This window comes from Aulonocara stuartgranti (genome assembly GCF_965226115.1).
Source record: "Aulonocara stuartgranti genome assembly, chromosome: 6".
Classification (NCBI taxonomy): domain Eukaryota; kingdom Metazoa; phylum Chordata; class Actinopteri; order Cichliformes; family Cichlidae; genus Aulonocara; species Aulonocara stuartgranti.
In genome coordinates, this window is record NC_138944.1 from 172,347 (window position 1) to 186,226 (window position 13,880).

Below are 13,880 nucleotides of genomic sequence, written 5' to 3' on the forward strand. Positions count from 1 at the left end.
GTGCTTCTGCCTGCATTTCTCTCACTTTACCACCTTCAGGATGAGAGTCTGGCGTATCAGAGCCAGCTCGACACTCTGCAAGCAGAAATCCTGAAGCACAGAGAGGAGCTTCGCAGTCTGCAGGTCGTGAATACTGACAGCCAGCTCTCCAAAGAAGCTGCTAAGGTGACCTGTAATTTCCTTTGCTGTGACTTCAGATTAAGAAACACTCAGCATCGCTCACATTATCCAGCTGATTTGCCAGAGTCATAAATGAAGGAGTCACTGTATCTCACAACTCGCCACCATCAGCCTACATCTTCTTCTGCTTCGCAGGCTGAGTTGCAGCAGCAGGAGGAGCTGCTTCACAAGGAGTGTAAGGAGAGGGACCAAGTGATAGCAAGCTACAGGAAAAAGGTTGATGAGCACAAGGCCCAGGCTGCAAAAGTTGAGAGAAGGGTGAGAGACATTTAATGTACTCAGTTTTTGTAGATGAATGTTGAGTAACAAATAAAAGAGCAAAGATATAAAGAAGTACCTTCCTGCTCACTCCAGCACAGCAGGCCAATCACATTGATGTTAGTGACACAGATGTTTGGTGACATCATCAGTCTCTCCAATGGTAGAACGATGTGAGGTGAGGGCAAAGACAGACTTCTCTTGTCCACATCTTTGTCTTTCCTGTCCCCCAGTCATGTCTGTACCGATTGTAATAACTTAAGAGTAAAAAAAGTAATAAAAATAAACAAATAACAAAGATCAATCAAGTGGACCAGCATGGCAAAGCCGTAATGATCCACTTGGGAAAATAAATGTGTCGGGCATTTTTCTTGGTAATAATTGTGATTGCTACAGTGCTGAACGGAAAAACGTGGAATGCCCGCTCTGGGTCAGGGACGAGTTCCTGCCCCAAGTGGAGGAGTAAAGTGAAACCAGGTCCCTGACATGTGCAGTGGTTGCTGTTGCATCGTGCAGGTACAGCGAGCAGCTGTGCAGCTGGATGAACTAAGCAGTGAGGTCCAGCACAGCACCACCAGGATGCTGGCTGAAGAGGAGAAAGACATTTCGACTGCTGAGGAGGCCTTCAGACGCATCAAAGAGGCCACAGGGATCACCGATATACAGGTGCAAAGGTTTCCGCTCATTCTGCTACACACAGCGTGCTTCCTGATATGCGTTTTCCTTTCATGCATTTTGTGTTTGTAGGAATTAGAGGAGCACTTTACTTCTCAGAAGGAGACACGTCGACATCTGGAGAGGCGGCGGGAGGAGAACGAGGAGGTCCTGCTGCAGCTGAAGGAGCAGAAGGAGCTTCTGGAGCAACAGTCTGAAGAGATTAAATATTCTGGGGAGGCTAAACTCTCCAGGTCAGACACATATTTAACTCTGTCATGCAGCAGCTGTCACAGTGTTTGTGAATCACATGGACTCTCTGTTGGTGTGAATGGGACTCAGAGGATCACACGAGTGTCTAATTCTTATTCTGAAGCCTCTGCTCTTTCTGTGTGCTTTTTCTAGCCACCAGCAGATGCTGCAGGAGCGTGAGCAGCAGCTGCAGGCTGAGCAGCAGAGGTGCGATGAAGCCGAAGAGCGACTGGATCGGCTTGTGAAAACCCTCGGTCCCGTCCGTCACGGAGTTGAGCACCTGGCAGACCATCTTCAGCACATCTCACTGGTACAAACAACCATAGTCTATTAGGATTCCTGATGTTGATGAGGTCTTCAACGTAAACTTCTCCATTTACTGGGGCAACATTGATTGAACATAGAAACGGATTCTTACAGGTGTGCTGTGTGTTGTCACCATATAGAGAAGGTAAAATGTCACATCTGACCTGTCCTTGAAGGTCAAGAGATAAAGTGATACTAATGCTATGGCCACTGATTGTATTGACAACAATGATATATAGGGATATCACATTATAGTTTGCATTTGACCTGTGACCTCACTTTTACCTTTCACATTAGCCTGTCTCTCATGTTGAAATATCTTTAAAGGATGTGTTGTCAGGAGAGTGAGCTGCCGAGTTAGTTCGAAGTATACCGTAGTATATTATTAAATACTAAGCTCAAGTCATTCATGTCCCCTTATTTACAAATCAGTTTGTATCATCATTACCTGCTCCCTATATAATGCGTGTGTAATCAAGGTAAACCTCCATCTCAAGGTACGTTTTTTAAGAGTGTTACCTTCAAAGGAAATGCCCCCCAGAGAGAGAACTGCCCTGCTGGAGCTCCACAGTCTTCATGTGCTTTTGTTCCTTTTTTCACGCATCATCTCCCAGGATGAGCACACAGTTCCCAACATGCATCCAGACTCAGAGGACTTTGTGGTGCTGAAGCTGATGGCCCAGTGTGAGCAGAAATTGGAGTCCCTGCAGAAAGAGCTTGAGGGGATGGATGTGGCAGCTATAATGAAGGAGATGGAAGAAAAGGAGGTAAGACAAAAGCCTACAAACTCAAAACTTGAAATGGATCATCTGAGTCTGAAACAACATGTTTGACATTTGGAAATTCAGTCAAGGCTTTTGTTTAAGTTTGTCCATGGGCTCCCCATTAAGAGAAAGGCAGTAAAACATGTGTGTAGATGATCATTAACACTCAGCAACACCTTCTCTGTTTGAGAATATAACACAGAGCATACAAACACACAGTCTGCCAATGACACTGATTAACACTAAGCCTAACCCTTCCTGTTTTTTCTGCTATGAGTTCTACGTCAGGATTGAGGGGAAACACAGCACCCAAGTCAAGCCACCTGAGGATCAAGCAGAAGATCCCTACAGTGATGGTAATTTGGTGTTCTTCTACACACTACCAGCTACGACTAAAGACTAAATTACATTGAAATTGCTGATTACTTAATTGTGTTCCAGAGGACAAGAGTGACAAGGACTGGGCTCACGTCATCTCTCGTGAGGCACTGAAGCGTCAATCTCAGCTAATCGTCGACTCCAACTCAAAAAGAAAGGCCCAGAAAAAGAGGAAGGGCAAGTTTTAATCCGACGGCATCTCCAAACTCTCCCACAATAAAGCAGTGATGTGTAAAACGGGATGATTTTAAGCCGAGTGAACAGACTGTGATTTGCCATTTGTTAGGGCCGAGAGGGCCAGGCTGTGGGTGTGGACTCAAATGCAGACACAGAGGGAGGCAAAACGGGCGTGAACACAGTGCTTTATTTACAGTGCCTAGTGAACTTACAAAGCAGGAAACTATGAATGCTATGAACGGAGAATGCTATGAACTGTGAACTGTGAGGCCAAACTGTGAACATGAAACTCTGAGTGCTATGACTAGGTGCTAGATTTCACGGATGGATCCTGGGAATGGAAAAAAGGGGCAGCGGCTTGGATGGAGGTACGCAGTCACTATAATAAGAGGAGACAAGTAGTCAGTGGCAATCTAGGGAATCACAGCTGAACAATTAGACTATGGTGGTTAGGGCTTACACGTTGCAGGTTAAAGTGTCATGCGAGGAGGAGGTGTCCAAGGGGTTCCGGGTGAGGAGTGTCCAGAGAGGATCCAGAATATGCTTGGAGTGAGGGGCTTGGCAGGGAGGCAGGCAGGTGTTGTCCGATGATGGAAAGGAAGCAACCAGATGACAGAACCAGCGTCCAGGCAGAGATGTGAGTAGTTTAGGTTGGAAAACGCGACTGCCAGGTGGGTCTTATGACAAAGAAAACACGGTGAGGAGAAAAGCAGTAGTTAAGGGCTTGGCAGCCTAGCACTAACATGAGTTAGCAGAAGATCTGGCAGAGGTCTGTTGTGAATGCTGGTCTTATATGCTGGTGACTTGATTGGAACCAGGTGTGGAAGCTGATTGGAGTCTCTGCCTGAAGGTGGAGCCCAGCGGAGTGGAAAAACCCCGTACTCACCCGGACCAAGACACCATTGCTATCAAGTTTCTCCTCTTAGCTGCTGCTATAAGGATATGTAGTAAACAACAAATGAAGATTTAAGTTTTAACAGTCTTACATGACTGTCATGAATTGATACCTTATGTCTGTACTTGTTGTGTAAGTAGGTTTCATTTAATAATAATAATAATGGATTGGATTTATATAGCGCTTTTCAAGGCACCCAAAGCGCTTTACAATGCCACTATTCATTCACTCTCACATTCAAACACTGGTGGAGGCAGCTACAGTTGTAGCCACAGCTGCCCTGGGGCAGACTGACAGAAGCGAGGCTGCCATATCGCGCCATCGGCCCCTCTGGCCAACACCAGTAGGGTGAAGTGTCTTGCCCAAGGACACAACGACCAGGACAGAGAGCCCGGGGATCGAACCGGCAACCTTCCGGTTACAGATACGCTTCCCAACCCCCTGAGCCACGGTCGCCCTCGGCAACAGTCAGCTGTCAACACTTTACTCCACATCATTTTTGGTTGTTTTACTCATATTTCACTCTCTGCCTGTCTCCACAGAATACACTATACAGGAAAGAGGGTGCTCTAAATAGGTCTTGCAGACTCAAATATATGCATCCACTGTACAGGCAATTTTGTTGAGCACTACATGCATGCTATATGGTGTTGTGTGCCTGTGCAGAGGTTTTGGCAGAGGATTTCTTTTTTTTTGTGTGTCCCGTTTGGATCTTCAGCCATCAGAATTGTTGTCTGAAGGCCAAGAAAGATGCCAAACAGTTTACAGTTTACTTCACCAAGTGGATCATCATGGCCTTGCCATATTGGTCCATTTGATTGACCTTTATTATTATTATGTATTTATTTTATTTTATTTTTGGTTGTTACAGACGGGATAGACTAGTGCATAGGTGTCAAACTCTGGCCCGCGGGCCAAATTTGGCCCGCAGACTAATTACATTTGGCCCGCCATACCAAATTACTTTTAGAGCTGGCCTACTGGTATTATACAGCTAATATATATATATATTGTTTAGTATTAAGCTTTGCTTGTTCCATATTCAGTTTTTCAGCAAAACGTATTTGAGTCCATAAGAATAGAATAGAATAGAATAGAATTCAACTTTATTGTCATTGCACATGCACAGGTACAGGGCAACGAAATGCAGTTTGCATCCATCCAGAAGTGCTTTAGTGATATAGATATATTACAATATATATTAGCAAGAAAAGATTCATTCTTATATCTGAAGGAATAAATATATTTCAATAAATATTAACGTTAGCCCACGACTTTGTTCCAGTTTTGAATTTTGGCCCACTGTGTATTTGAGTTTGACACCCCTGGACTAGGGGATAGGACAGGGAGAAAGAAAGAATGAAAGAAAGAGGGAGAGAAAGAAAAACACAGGGGAGAAGAGATAGTGAGAAAGGGGGAAGAAAGAAAAATCCCCCCTTCCGGGGGGCGCCCGGAGGGAGCCCAGAGGGATTGATCAAATGTGGTGGCAGATGCTGTATCAAGACTAATGTGATCTATTAGGTGGTTTTTATATTGGTTAGAATTAAGATTATTTTTTATTTTTCCAGTTAATGAGGACCATTTTCTTGGCAATGCATAGGGCCGTAAAAACAACGTGGGCTGTGTTTATTTCTGCAGTGACCTCATCCAAGCTGCCCAGCAAGCACACTAAAGGGGAGGCTGGAATGTTACATTTCAGACACTTTGATAAGTCTTCACATATCTCGCCCCAAAACCTCTGAACTGGTGGACAGAACCAAAGAGCGTGGATGTAATTGTCCGGTGTATTTGCTTGACAGTGTGAGCAGTTGTTAGAAAACAGCCCATCTGGAACATCCTATTACCTGTATAGTGGGCTCTATGTAATATTTTGTATTGTATTAATCGCAAACTGGGATTTCTGATACATTGAAAGGTTTGCAAGCATATCTGATACCAAAAGTTTTGGTCTAAGCTGATCCATAAATCCGCTTCCCATTTTGCAATAGGAAGGGATATTGATTCATCTATTTTAGAAAGTGTTCTGTATGTTTTAGACAATAATTTGGGGGTTTTAGAGTAAAGAATTGTACCACACTTGGTGGTGTTTGTAATTCAGCTTGACTGGGCTTAAATTTATTTTTTACTATGGATTTAATCTTTTGATATTCTAAAAATCTTTTCTTGTTGATCCCATATTGTGTAATTAGTCTGTCAAACGAAATAAAGTCTGTTCCTTCTGATATATGTTCCAAGTATTTAATTCCTTTATAACTCCAATCTGGCAAGTTGATCATATTATTGTTTTGTAAGATGTCCGAATTGTTCAAGATAGGTTTACGTTTGCATGGGATTAATGAAGACTCTGTTATTTTTAGAAACTCCCACCGTGCTGTCAGAGAAGAGCTGATGTTGATGCTTTTAAAGCATTCATGTCGTTGGATGTTTGAGCTGATAAATGGTCCGAAATTTCTAGATTATTACACAGTGCCTGTTCTACATCTAGCCAAGGTTCATCTAAGAAGGTATGTTTTAACCATCTAGAGATAAACTGAAGCCTGTTGGATGAAAAGTAGTGATTAAAGTTTGGCAGATCTAGTCCTCCTTTATCTTTGGTCCTTTGTAATGTTTTTAAGCTTATACGTAGGGGTTTATCTTTCCAAAGGAATTTAGAAATATACGAGTCTAGAGATCTAAACCAATCTTATGATGACTTACTTGGGATCATTGAAAATAAATAGTTTATCTTTGGTAAGACCATCATTTTTATAGCGGAAATCCGTCCCATGAGTGATATGGGTAGACATTTCCATCTAGCCAGATCGCCGCCTACTGTCTTTAAAAGTGGGATATGGTTTAATGTAGTTAAATCTGCAAGCTTAGGAAAAATATTGATACCTAAATATTTTATATTTCCAGATTGCAGTCAGGTAGATGAAGAATTATGGAAGGAGCAATTAATTGGAAGAGCTGTAGATTTTGACCAGTTAATTGAATAATCTTAGACTCTTGAGAAAGAGTTTATCAATTCAATCACAGAGATATTGGTTTGTGAATTTGGAGAAAAAGTTACACGTCATCCGGATAAAGGCTGATTTTATATTCTACATTCTTGCATTTTATGCCCTTAATTACTGAATTCTGTCTAAATGCTGCTGCTAGTGGTTCAATAAAAATTGCAAACAGTGAAGGGGAGAGTGGGCATCCCTGCCTGGTGCCCCTCAGGAGACAGAAGCTGGAGGATGTTTGGTCATTTGTTCTGACACAAGCTGTTGGGGAATTATATAATATTTTTAACCAGTTAATGAAAGAGGATCCAAAACCAAATTTGTGTAAAGTTGCAAATAAAAATTTCCAGTTAACTCTGTCAAACGCTTTTTCTTGCCCACAACTGGTCATGGCAGATGGCCGCCCCTCTCTGAGCTTGGTCCGGCTGAAGGTTTCTTTCTGTTGAAAAGGTTTTCCTTCCCACAGTAGCCAAAGCGCTCGCTCCTAGGCTTCAAATCTGTTGTTTTTTTTCTTTGTTTTCTTTATATTATCATATGGAATTTACCTTAAAACATAAGGCAAGGCAAATATATTTGTATAGCACAATTCAACAAAAAGGTGATTCAAAGTGCTTTACAGAGACATTAGAAACAAGAACAAATAAAAAGCATGATTTAAAATTGATTAAAACAAGCAAACAAACAAACTAATTAACAAACTAACAAACAAACAAACAAAACCGTATATAAAATAAAAATCAAAACCGATAAAATCAGTAGTTAAATGTAAGTTTTGAAATTTAAGCTTAAGTGTGGATTTGGTGCTTTATTCAAATGCAGCTGAGAACAGGTGAGTCTTCAACCTGGATTTAAATAAACTGAGTGTTTCAGCTGATCTGAGGCTTTCTGGGAGTTTGTTCCAGATATAAGGAGCATAAAAGCTGAATGCAGCTTCTCCGTGTCTGGTTCTGACTCTGGGAACTGATAAAAGACCGGATCCAGATGACCTGAGGGATCTGGAAGGTTCATACTGGGTCAGGAGGTCACTGATGTATTTTGGTCCTAAACCATTTAGAGCTTTATAGGCCAGCATCAGAACTTTAAAGTCTATCTTCTGACGGACAGGCATCCAGTGTAAAGACCTCAGAGCTGGACTGATGTGGTCCACTTTTTTGGTCTTAGTGAGGACTCGAGCAGCAGAGTTCTGAATGAGCTGTAGTTGTCTGACTGATTTTTTAGGCAGACCTGTAAAGATGCTGTTACAGTAATCAAGCCTACTAAAGATGAATGCATGGACTAGTTTTTCCAGGTCCTGTTGAGACATCAGATCTTTGATCACAGTGGTGTTTCTGAGTAGCTTATTTGCTTAGCAATTTAATTAACAACTTTTAAATACATTCTTTTTTTCTTTTTTTCTTTTTTTTTTTTTTTTGGCCTGTCCCGTTTGGCTCTTTTGCATCAGAATTGTTGTCTAAAGGCAAAGAAAGATGCCCAACGGATTTACTTTACCAAATTGACCATCCCAGCCTTGCCGTAATGGTCCATTTGATTCACCTTTTATTGTTCATTTTATTTTCACTTACTGAATACGGGACAGACTTGACTGGGGGAAAGAAGGGGAGAAAGAAAGAGGGAAAGAGAAACAGCTGAGAAGAGGGACGGGGGAGAAGGGCAAAAGACAAAAACCAACAGAATGAGCAGAAAAAAAAAAGAAGAAAAAAAAATGCATCCATCAATCACCTGGATCACCTGCTGAGAAAGAAAAAAGAAAACAAGCAGAAGAGAACAAGAGTAATAGAATAAACAACATCACAATGATATATGGGAACATGACAGTAAATACTAAATATTAAACATTATTGTGCAGCACATAAGATCAACAGAACACAGTGTGCTTTGAGGTAGGAGCCAAAAAGGGTGTAGTTTGTGGGTGTGATCACCCGTGTGTACACCTGTGAGCATGGACGCGCTTGGTTTTTTTTTTTTTAAAGGTTCCTTCATGTAATGATCTGCTAGAGGGTGTGGGATTGGCCACAGCCCCGTCCTCCAGGGCATGAAGCAGGTATGGAGGAGATCAAAACTCCAGACATCCAGAGGCCCCCAGAACACAAGAGACCAAGGAAGACCAACAGAGGGGCAGCCGCGCCACTGTCCCAGAAAGAGCTGAGGAGAGTCCCAGATGAGGGCTCACTCAGCAGCCGCGGAGCAGAAGCCAGGGGGAGTTGCAGTGACGCGCCCGTGAGCTCTGCCGGCAGCCAGCTGTGCCTGAGTGACCGAGCCCCAGGCCGAGAGGCCGGGGGCACCCCACCTCCGAAGTGGCCCGAGTGAGCCCCAGGCTCCAGGCCCCGATATGCGGCCGCCAAGGAGTGAGCCGGTGTGTACCTGGACGCCCATCCCCGGACACAAAGAACCACCAACGCACCGATGTCTGAGGGAGTCCGCCACTGGCAGGGGAAGTGGTGGTAGGGGGAGATAGGCCTCCAAACCTTGGAGGGCCCGAGATGTCCCCAGAGAGGTGGCGTCTGATACCCAACCTGACATATAGACACAGACATACAGGCACACACAGACACAAACATCCATTCCCCCCCTCATGCTCTCATATGTACTTCACACTCAACCGACGTGGAGACAGACATAAAGGGACGCTGTATACACGATCACACTCCCCAAGCGTACTCTACAAACCGGGTCTAGGTACCCTTGCCCCTGGAGGGGGGAACTGCACCCAGACCCAGGTGGTGTTACCCTTTTCCCTGCGGCGGGGAGAGGCAGACCGCCCCGACTCCGCAGCAGCAGGGAGGCCCCAGACCGCAGTCGGATGGCCCACTCCTCCTAGCCCCCCCGCTCCAGTAGGCCGCAGAGAATGGGGGTGAGAGAAGACTCCAAACCTCCCTCCACCCGCTCATTGTAGTGTTGATGCATGTGTGTTCTAAGGTGCAATTAAAACCCAGGAGGGCATGGAGCTACCTGCCAGAGAGCAGCAGGTAAGCGCATAGTCCCTCCTGCTAGCCCTCAATGTCTACGTGTATTTAAAATTGAGAGGTGGGCAACGACGCCAGGGGTGAGGCGTACACCCTGATGGTAACTTGGACTCCGTGTATCGTGCCCACCCCCAAGATCCTATATGTATGTGTAATGAGGGTGTGAGTAATGTGAATGTCTAAGTTGTGGGATAAAATTGAGGCAGAGGCAGCCAGAAGGGGACAGAGGGGGGGGGGGGTAGCCTCCTCTGCATCCTGGTGACATACCCCTACTCCAAGGCCCTGCATGTGTGGGTGGTTGTGGTGGAGCAGGAGGAGGGAGGCAGCTGGAGATGGGGAGGGAAGGAAGGGAGGGGCAGGTGACCCCTCCCTGGGGCCAGCTCCCCCGCTGACCCCAGTAGGCACTCCCACACTCCGCGACCCGCCAGGTTTCAATTATTTATTTTTACCAGTGACACCAATATAACATCTCCACATTCACAAATATACATTTCTGACATTCAAAAACAAAAACAAATCAGCGACCAATATAGCCACCTTTCTTTGCAAGGACACTCAAAAGCCTGCCATCCATGGATTCTGTCAGTGTTTTGATCTGTTCACCATCAACATTGCGTGCAGCAGCAACCACAGCCTTCCAGACACTGTTCAGAGAGGTGTACTGTTTTCCCTCCTTGTAAATCTCACATTTGATGATGGACCACAGGTTCTCAATGGGGTTCAGATCAGGTGAACAAGGAGGCCATGTCATTAGTTTTTCTTCTTTTATACCCTTTCTTGCCAGCCACGCTGTGGAGTACTTGGACGCGTGTGATGGAGCATTGTCCTGCATGAAAATCATGTTTTTCTTGAAGGATGCAGACTTCTTCCTGTACCACTGCTTGAAGAAGGTGTCTTCCAGAAACTGGCAGTAGGACTGGGAGTTGAGCTTGACTCCATCCTCAACCCGAAAAGGCCCCACAAGCTCATCTTTGATGATACCAGCCCAAACCAGTACTCCACCTCCACCTTGCTGGCGTCTGAGTCGGACTGGAGCTCTCTGCCCTTTACCAATCCAGCCACGGGCCCATCCATCTGGCCCATCAAGACTCACTCTCATTTCATCAGTCCATAAAACCTTAGAAAAACCAGTCCTGAGATATTTCTTGGCCCAGTCTTGACGTTTCAGCTTGTGTGTCTTGTTCAGTGGTGGTCGTCTTTCAGCCTTTCTTACCTTGGCCATGTCTCTGAGTATTGCACACCTTGTGCTTTTGGGCACTCCAGTGATGTTGCAGCTCTGAAATATGGCCAAACTGGTGGCAAGTGGCATCTTGGCAGCTGCACGCTTGACTTTTCTTAGTTCATGGGCAGTTATTTTGCGCCTTGGTTTTTCCACACGCTTCTTGCGACCCTGTTGACTATTTTGAATGAAACGCTTGATTGTTCGATGATCACGCTTCAGAAGCTTTGCAATTTTGAGACTGCTGCATCCCTCTGCAAGATATCTCACTATTTTTGACTTTTCTGAGCCTGTCAAGTCCTTCTTTGGACCCATTTTGCCAAAGGAAAGGACGTTGCCTAATAATTATGCACACCTGATATAGGGTGTTGATGTCATTAGACCACACCCCTTCTCATTACAGAGATGCACATTACCTAATATGCTTAATTGGTAGTAGGCTTTCGAGCCTATACAGCTTGGAGTAAGACAACATGCATGAAGAGGATGATGTGGACAAAATACTCATTTGCCTAATAATTCTGCACTCCCTGTAAACTTGGTGAACAAAACAAACAACATGAAAAACCTGGGCATGAAACTTGATGTGAACAACAGACAACCTGACAAAGAATGGAAAAGATGGAAGGAAGATGGCGCCGGTGAAGTCGGCTGCTGTCACGACTGCTCCGACCACTTTTTCTTTGTCTTTGTTTTTTAAGTTAGTTTTCAGCGTTTCTAAATCGGCAAAACTATCACCATTGGGTACATTAGGTATGACAGTGACACTCTTGTTTCTATTGGTATAAAATGTACTCCCAATTCGAAGTTTTTAACTCCGGATCCGAGCTGGCCGAGTGAGATCTTGAGGGAGAACAAAAGGAAGCGGCGGCGGCCTAGAGGGAAGCGAGCCGGCGTCAGGAACAGGCTGAGAGCTCGTGCACACCGCACACCTCTGCCTAGCATCCTGCTCGCCAACGTCCAGTCACTGGAGAACAAGCTTGATGACCTCAGGGCCAGGATAAAGTTCCAGAGAGACATTCGGGACTGCAATCTCCTCTGCTTCACCGAGACATGGCTAAACCCAGCGGTGCCGGACCATGCCATCCAGCCGGCCGAGTTCTTCTCGGTTCACCGCATGGACAGGACACGGGACTCGGGGAAGTCAAGGGGAGGCGGCGTGTGTTTAATGGTGAACAAAAACTGGTGCAACAGTGCGAACGTTGTTCCTCTCACATGCTCCTGCACACCAAATCTGGAACTACTGTCCATCATGTGTCTGTCACGGGGTGAAACGGGACAAGTTATTTAGAGTTTTTACTGTGCATGTTTTGCGATGTTTTATCTGTTTAATATTTTAATATTGTATATTGGGTTTGTTTGTATGAATTCTATTGCATGTTTTTATCTTATTTAATTGAACACCTGTCCTGTAAAGACTCCACCCCTATCTGATTACTAACTTGATTTCACCTGAGAGGTACCAGAGAGGCCAATAAGAGGGCTGGGTAGACGACAGAAAGGAGCGCTTTTTGAGGACGAGTGAGGAAGGAAAGCTTTGCTTTGAGGAGTTGCGCTCGAAGGCTAGAGGCTGAGCGCCTCGGCTTCAGGCTGGAGGCTCGAGACGGATGAGACTGCAGAGAGCACCAGCGCGAAGGGCACCAGTGCACAGAGGACCAGCGCACAGATCGCCAGCGGGGATTGACAACACCAGCGGGGAGAGCGGAGACAGCACCAGCGGAAGGCACGAGACGGCTGTGCCGATTTGCAGTTTTAAAGAAGCGGCGGGCGGAGTTGAGAGCTCTGCCCACCCGGGCATACCGGGACGCGGAATGCGGGGAGGAAGGCGAGGACTCCGCTGGGTTTCCCTTTTACACCATTTCGCTGGATTTCTTAGTTCTTTGTGACTTTTATACCGTGGCGGATGCCACTGGACTTTTAATGTTGTGTTTTATTGATTTTTATTGTGTTACCCCTTGGCCAGGGTTGTTTTAATTCATTTTACATTTTTAACTATTTAAATATAATAAATTATATTTTAATTATACAGTTTTTTCAATCGTGTGCTTTCCCTTGGCGGCTCCACTGCTCAATCCGGTTGGAGGAAGATTTTCTTCCTTCGCACAAAACCCACTGTGGAAGTAAAACCAGCCTTCCGCCTCCGTTACATGTCGTCCTTTTTATCTACCTCGGGAATTTACATCGGTCATTATAAGTGCCGTTTATATTCCACCACAAGCGGACACGGTCACATGAGTCTCAGACATGTCTCAGCCTCCACCACTCTCAGCACTGGAGCCCCCCAGGGGTGTGTTCTGAGCCCCCTGCTGTACTCTTTGTACACATATGACTGTGTGGCCACTACCAGCTCCACCACCATCATCAAGTTTGCTGACGACACCGTCGTGGTGGGCCTGATCTCTGATAACAACGAGACGGCCTACCTGAAGGAGATTAGGAATCTGGAGAACTGGTGCCAGAGGAACAACCTCCTTCTAAACGTCAGTAAGACAAAGGAGCTGATAGTGGACTTCAGCACTAAGCAGGAGAGGAACTACCAGACCCCCGTCATCAACGAGTGCCCAGTGGAGAAAGTGGACAGCTTCAAATACCTCGGAGTTCACATCACGCAGGACCTGTCATGGTCCTGTCACATCAACACCGTGGTGAAAAAGGCCCGTCAGCGTCTCTACCACCTCAGACGCTTGAGAGACTTCCAACTGCCCTCCAAGGTGCTCAGGAACTTTTACTCGTGCACCATAGAGAGCATCCTGACGGGAAACATCTTAACCTGGTTCGGGAACAGCACCATGCAGGACAGACGAGCTCTACAGAGGGTTGTGCGGTCAGCTGAGCGCACCATCCGCT

At 45.4% G+C, this 13,880-nt stretch overlaps 1 protein-coding gene across 1 annotated transcript in view; it reads left to right on the forward strand.

Annotated features, from left to right (window-relative positions):
• Nucleotides 1-6,088, forward strand: part of LOC309707684 (outer dynein arm-docking complex subunit 3-like) — a 29,708-nt gene extending 23,620 nt beyond the window's left edge. The window contains exons 6-13 of the mRNA XM_082535159.1: nt 40-165; nt 316-438; nt 955-1,104; nt 1,186-1,346; nt 1,498-1,654; nt 2,265-2,417; nt 2,692-2,770; nt 2,856-6,088. Of these exons, the coding sequence (XP_082391285.1) occupies nt 40-165; nt 316-438; nt 955-1,104; nt 1,186-1,346; nt 1,498-1,654; nt 2,265-2,417; nt 2,692-2,770; nt 2,856-2,980 (1,074 nt within the window). The 3' untranslated portion in view covers nt 2,981-6,088. The remainder of the gene's footprint in view (nt 1-39; nt 166-315; nt 439-954; nt 1,105-1,185; nt 1,347-1,497; nt 1,655-2,264; nt 2,418-2,691; nt 2,771-2,855) is intronic.
• Nucleotides 6,089-13,880: the final 7,792 nt, after the last annotated feature.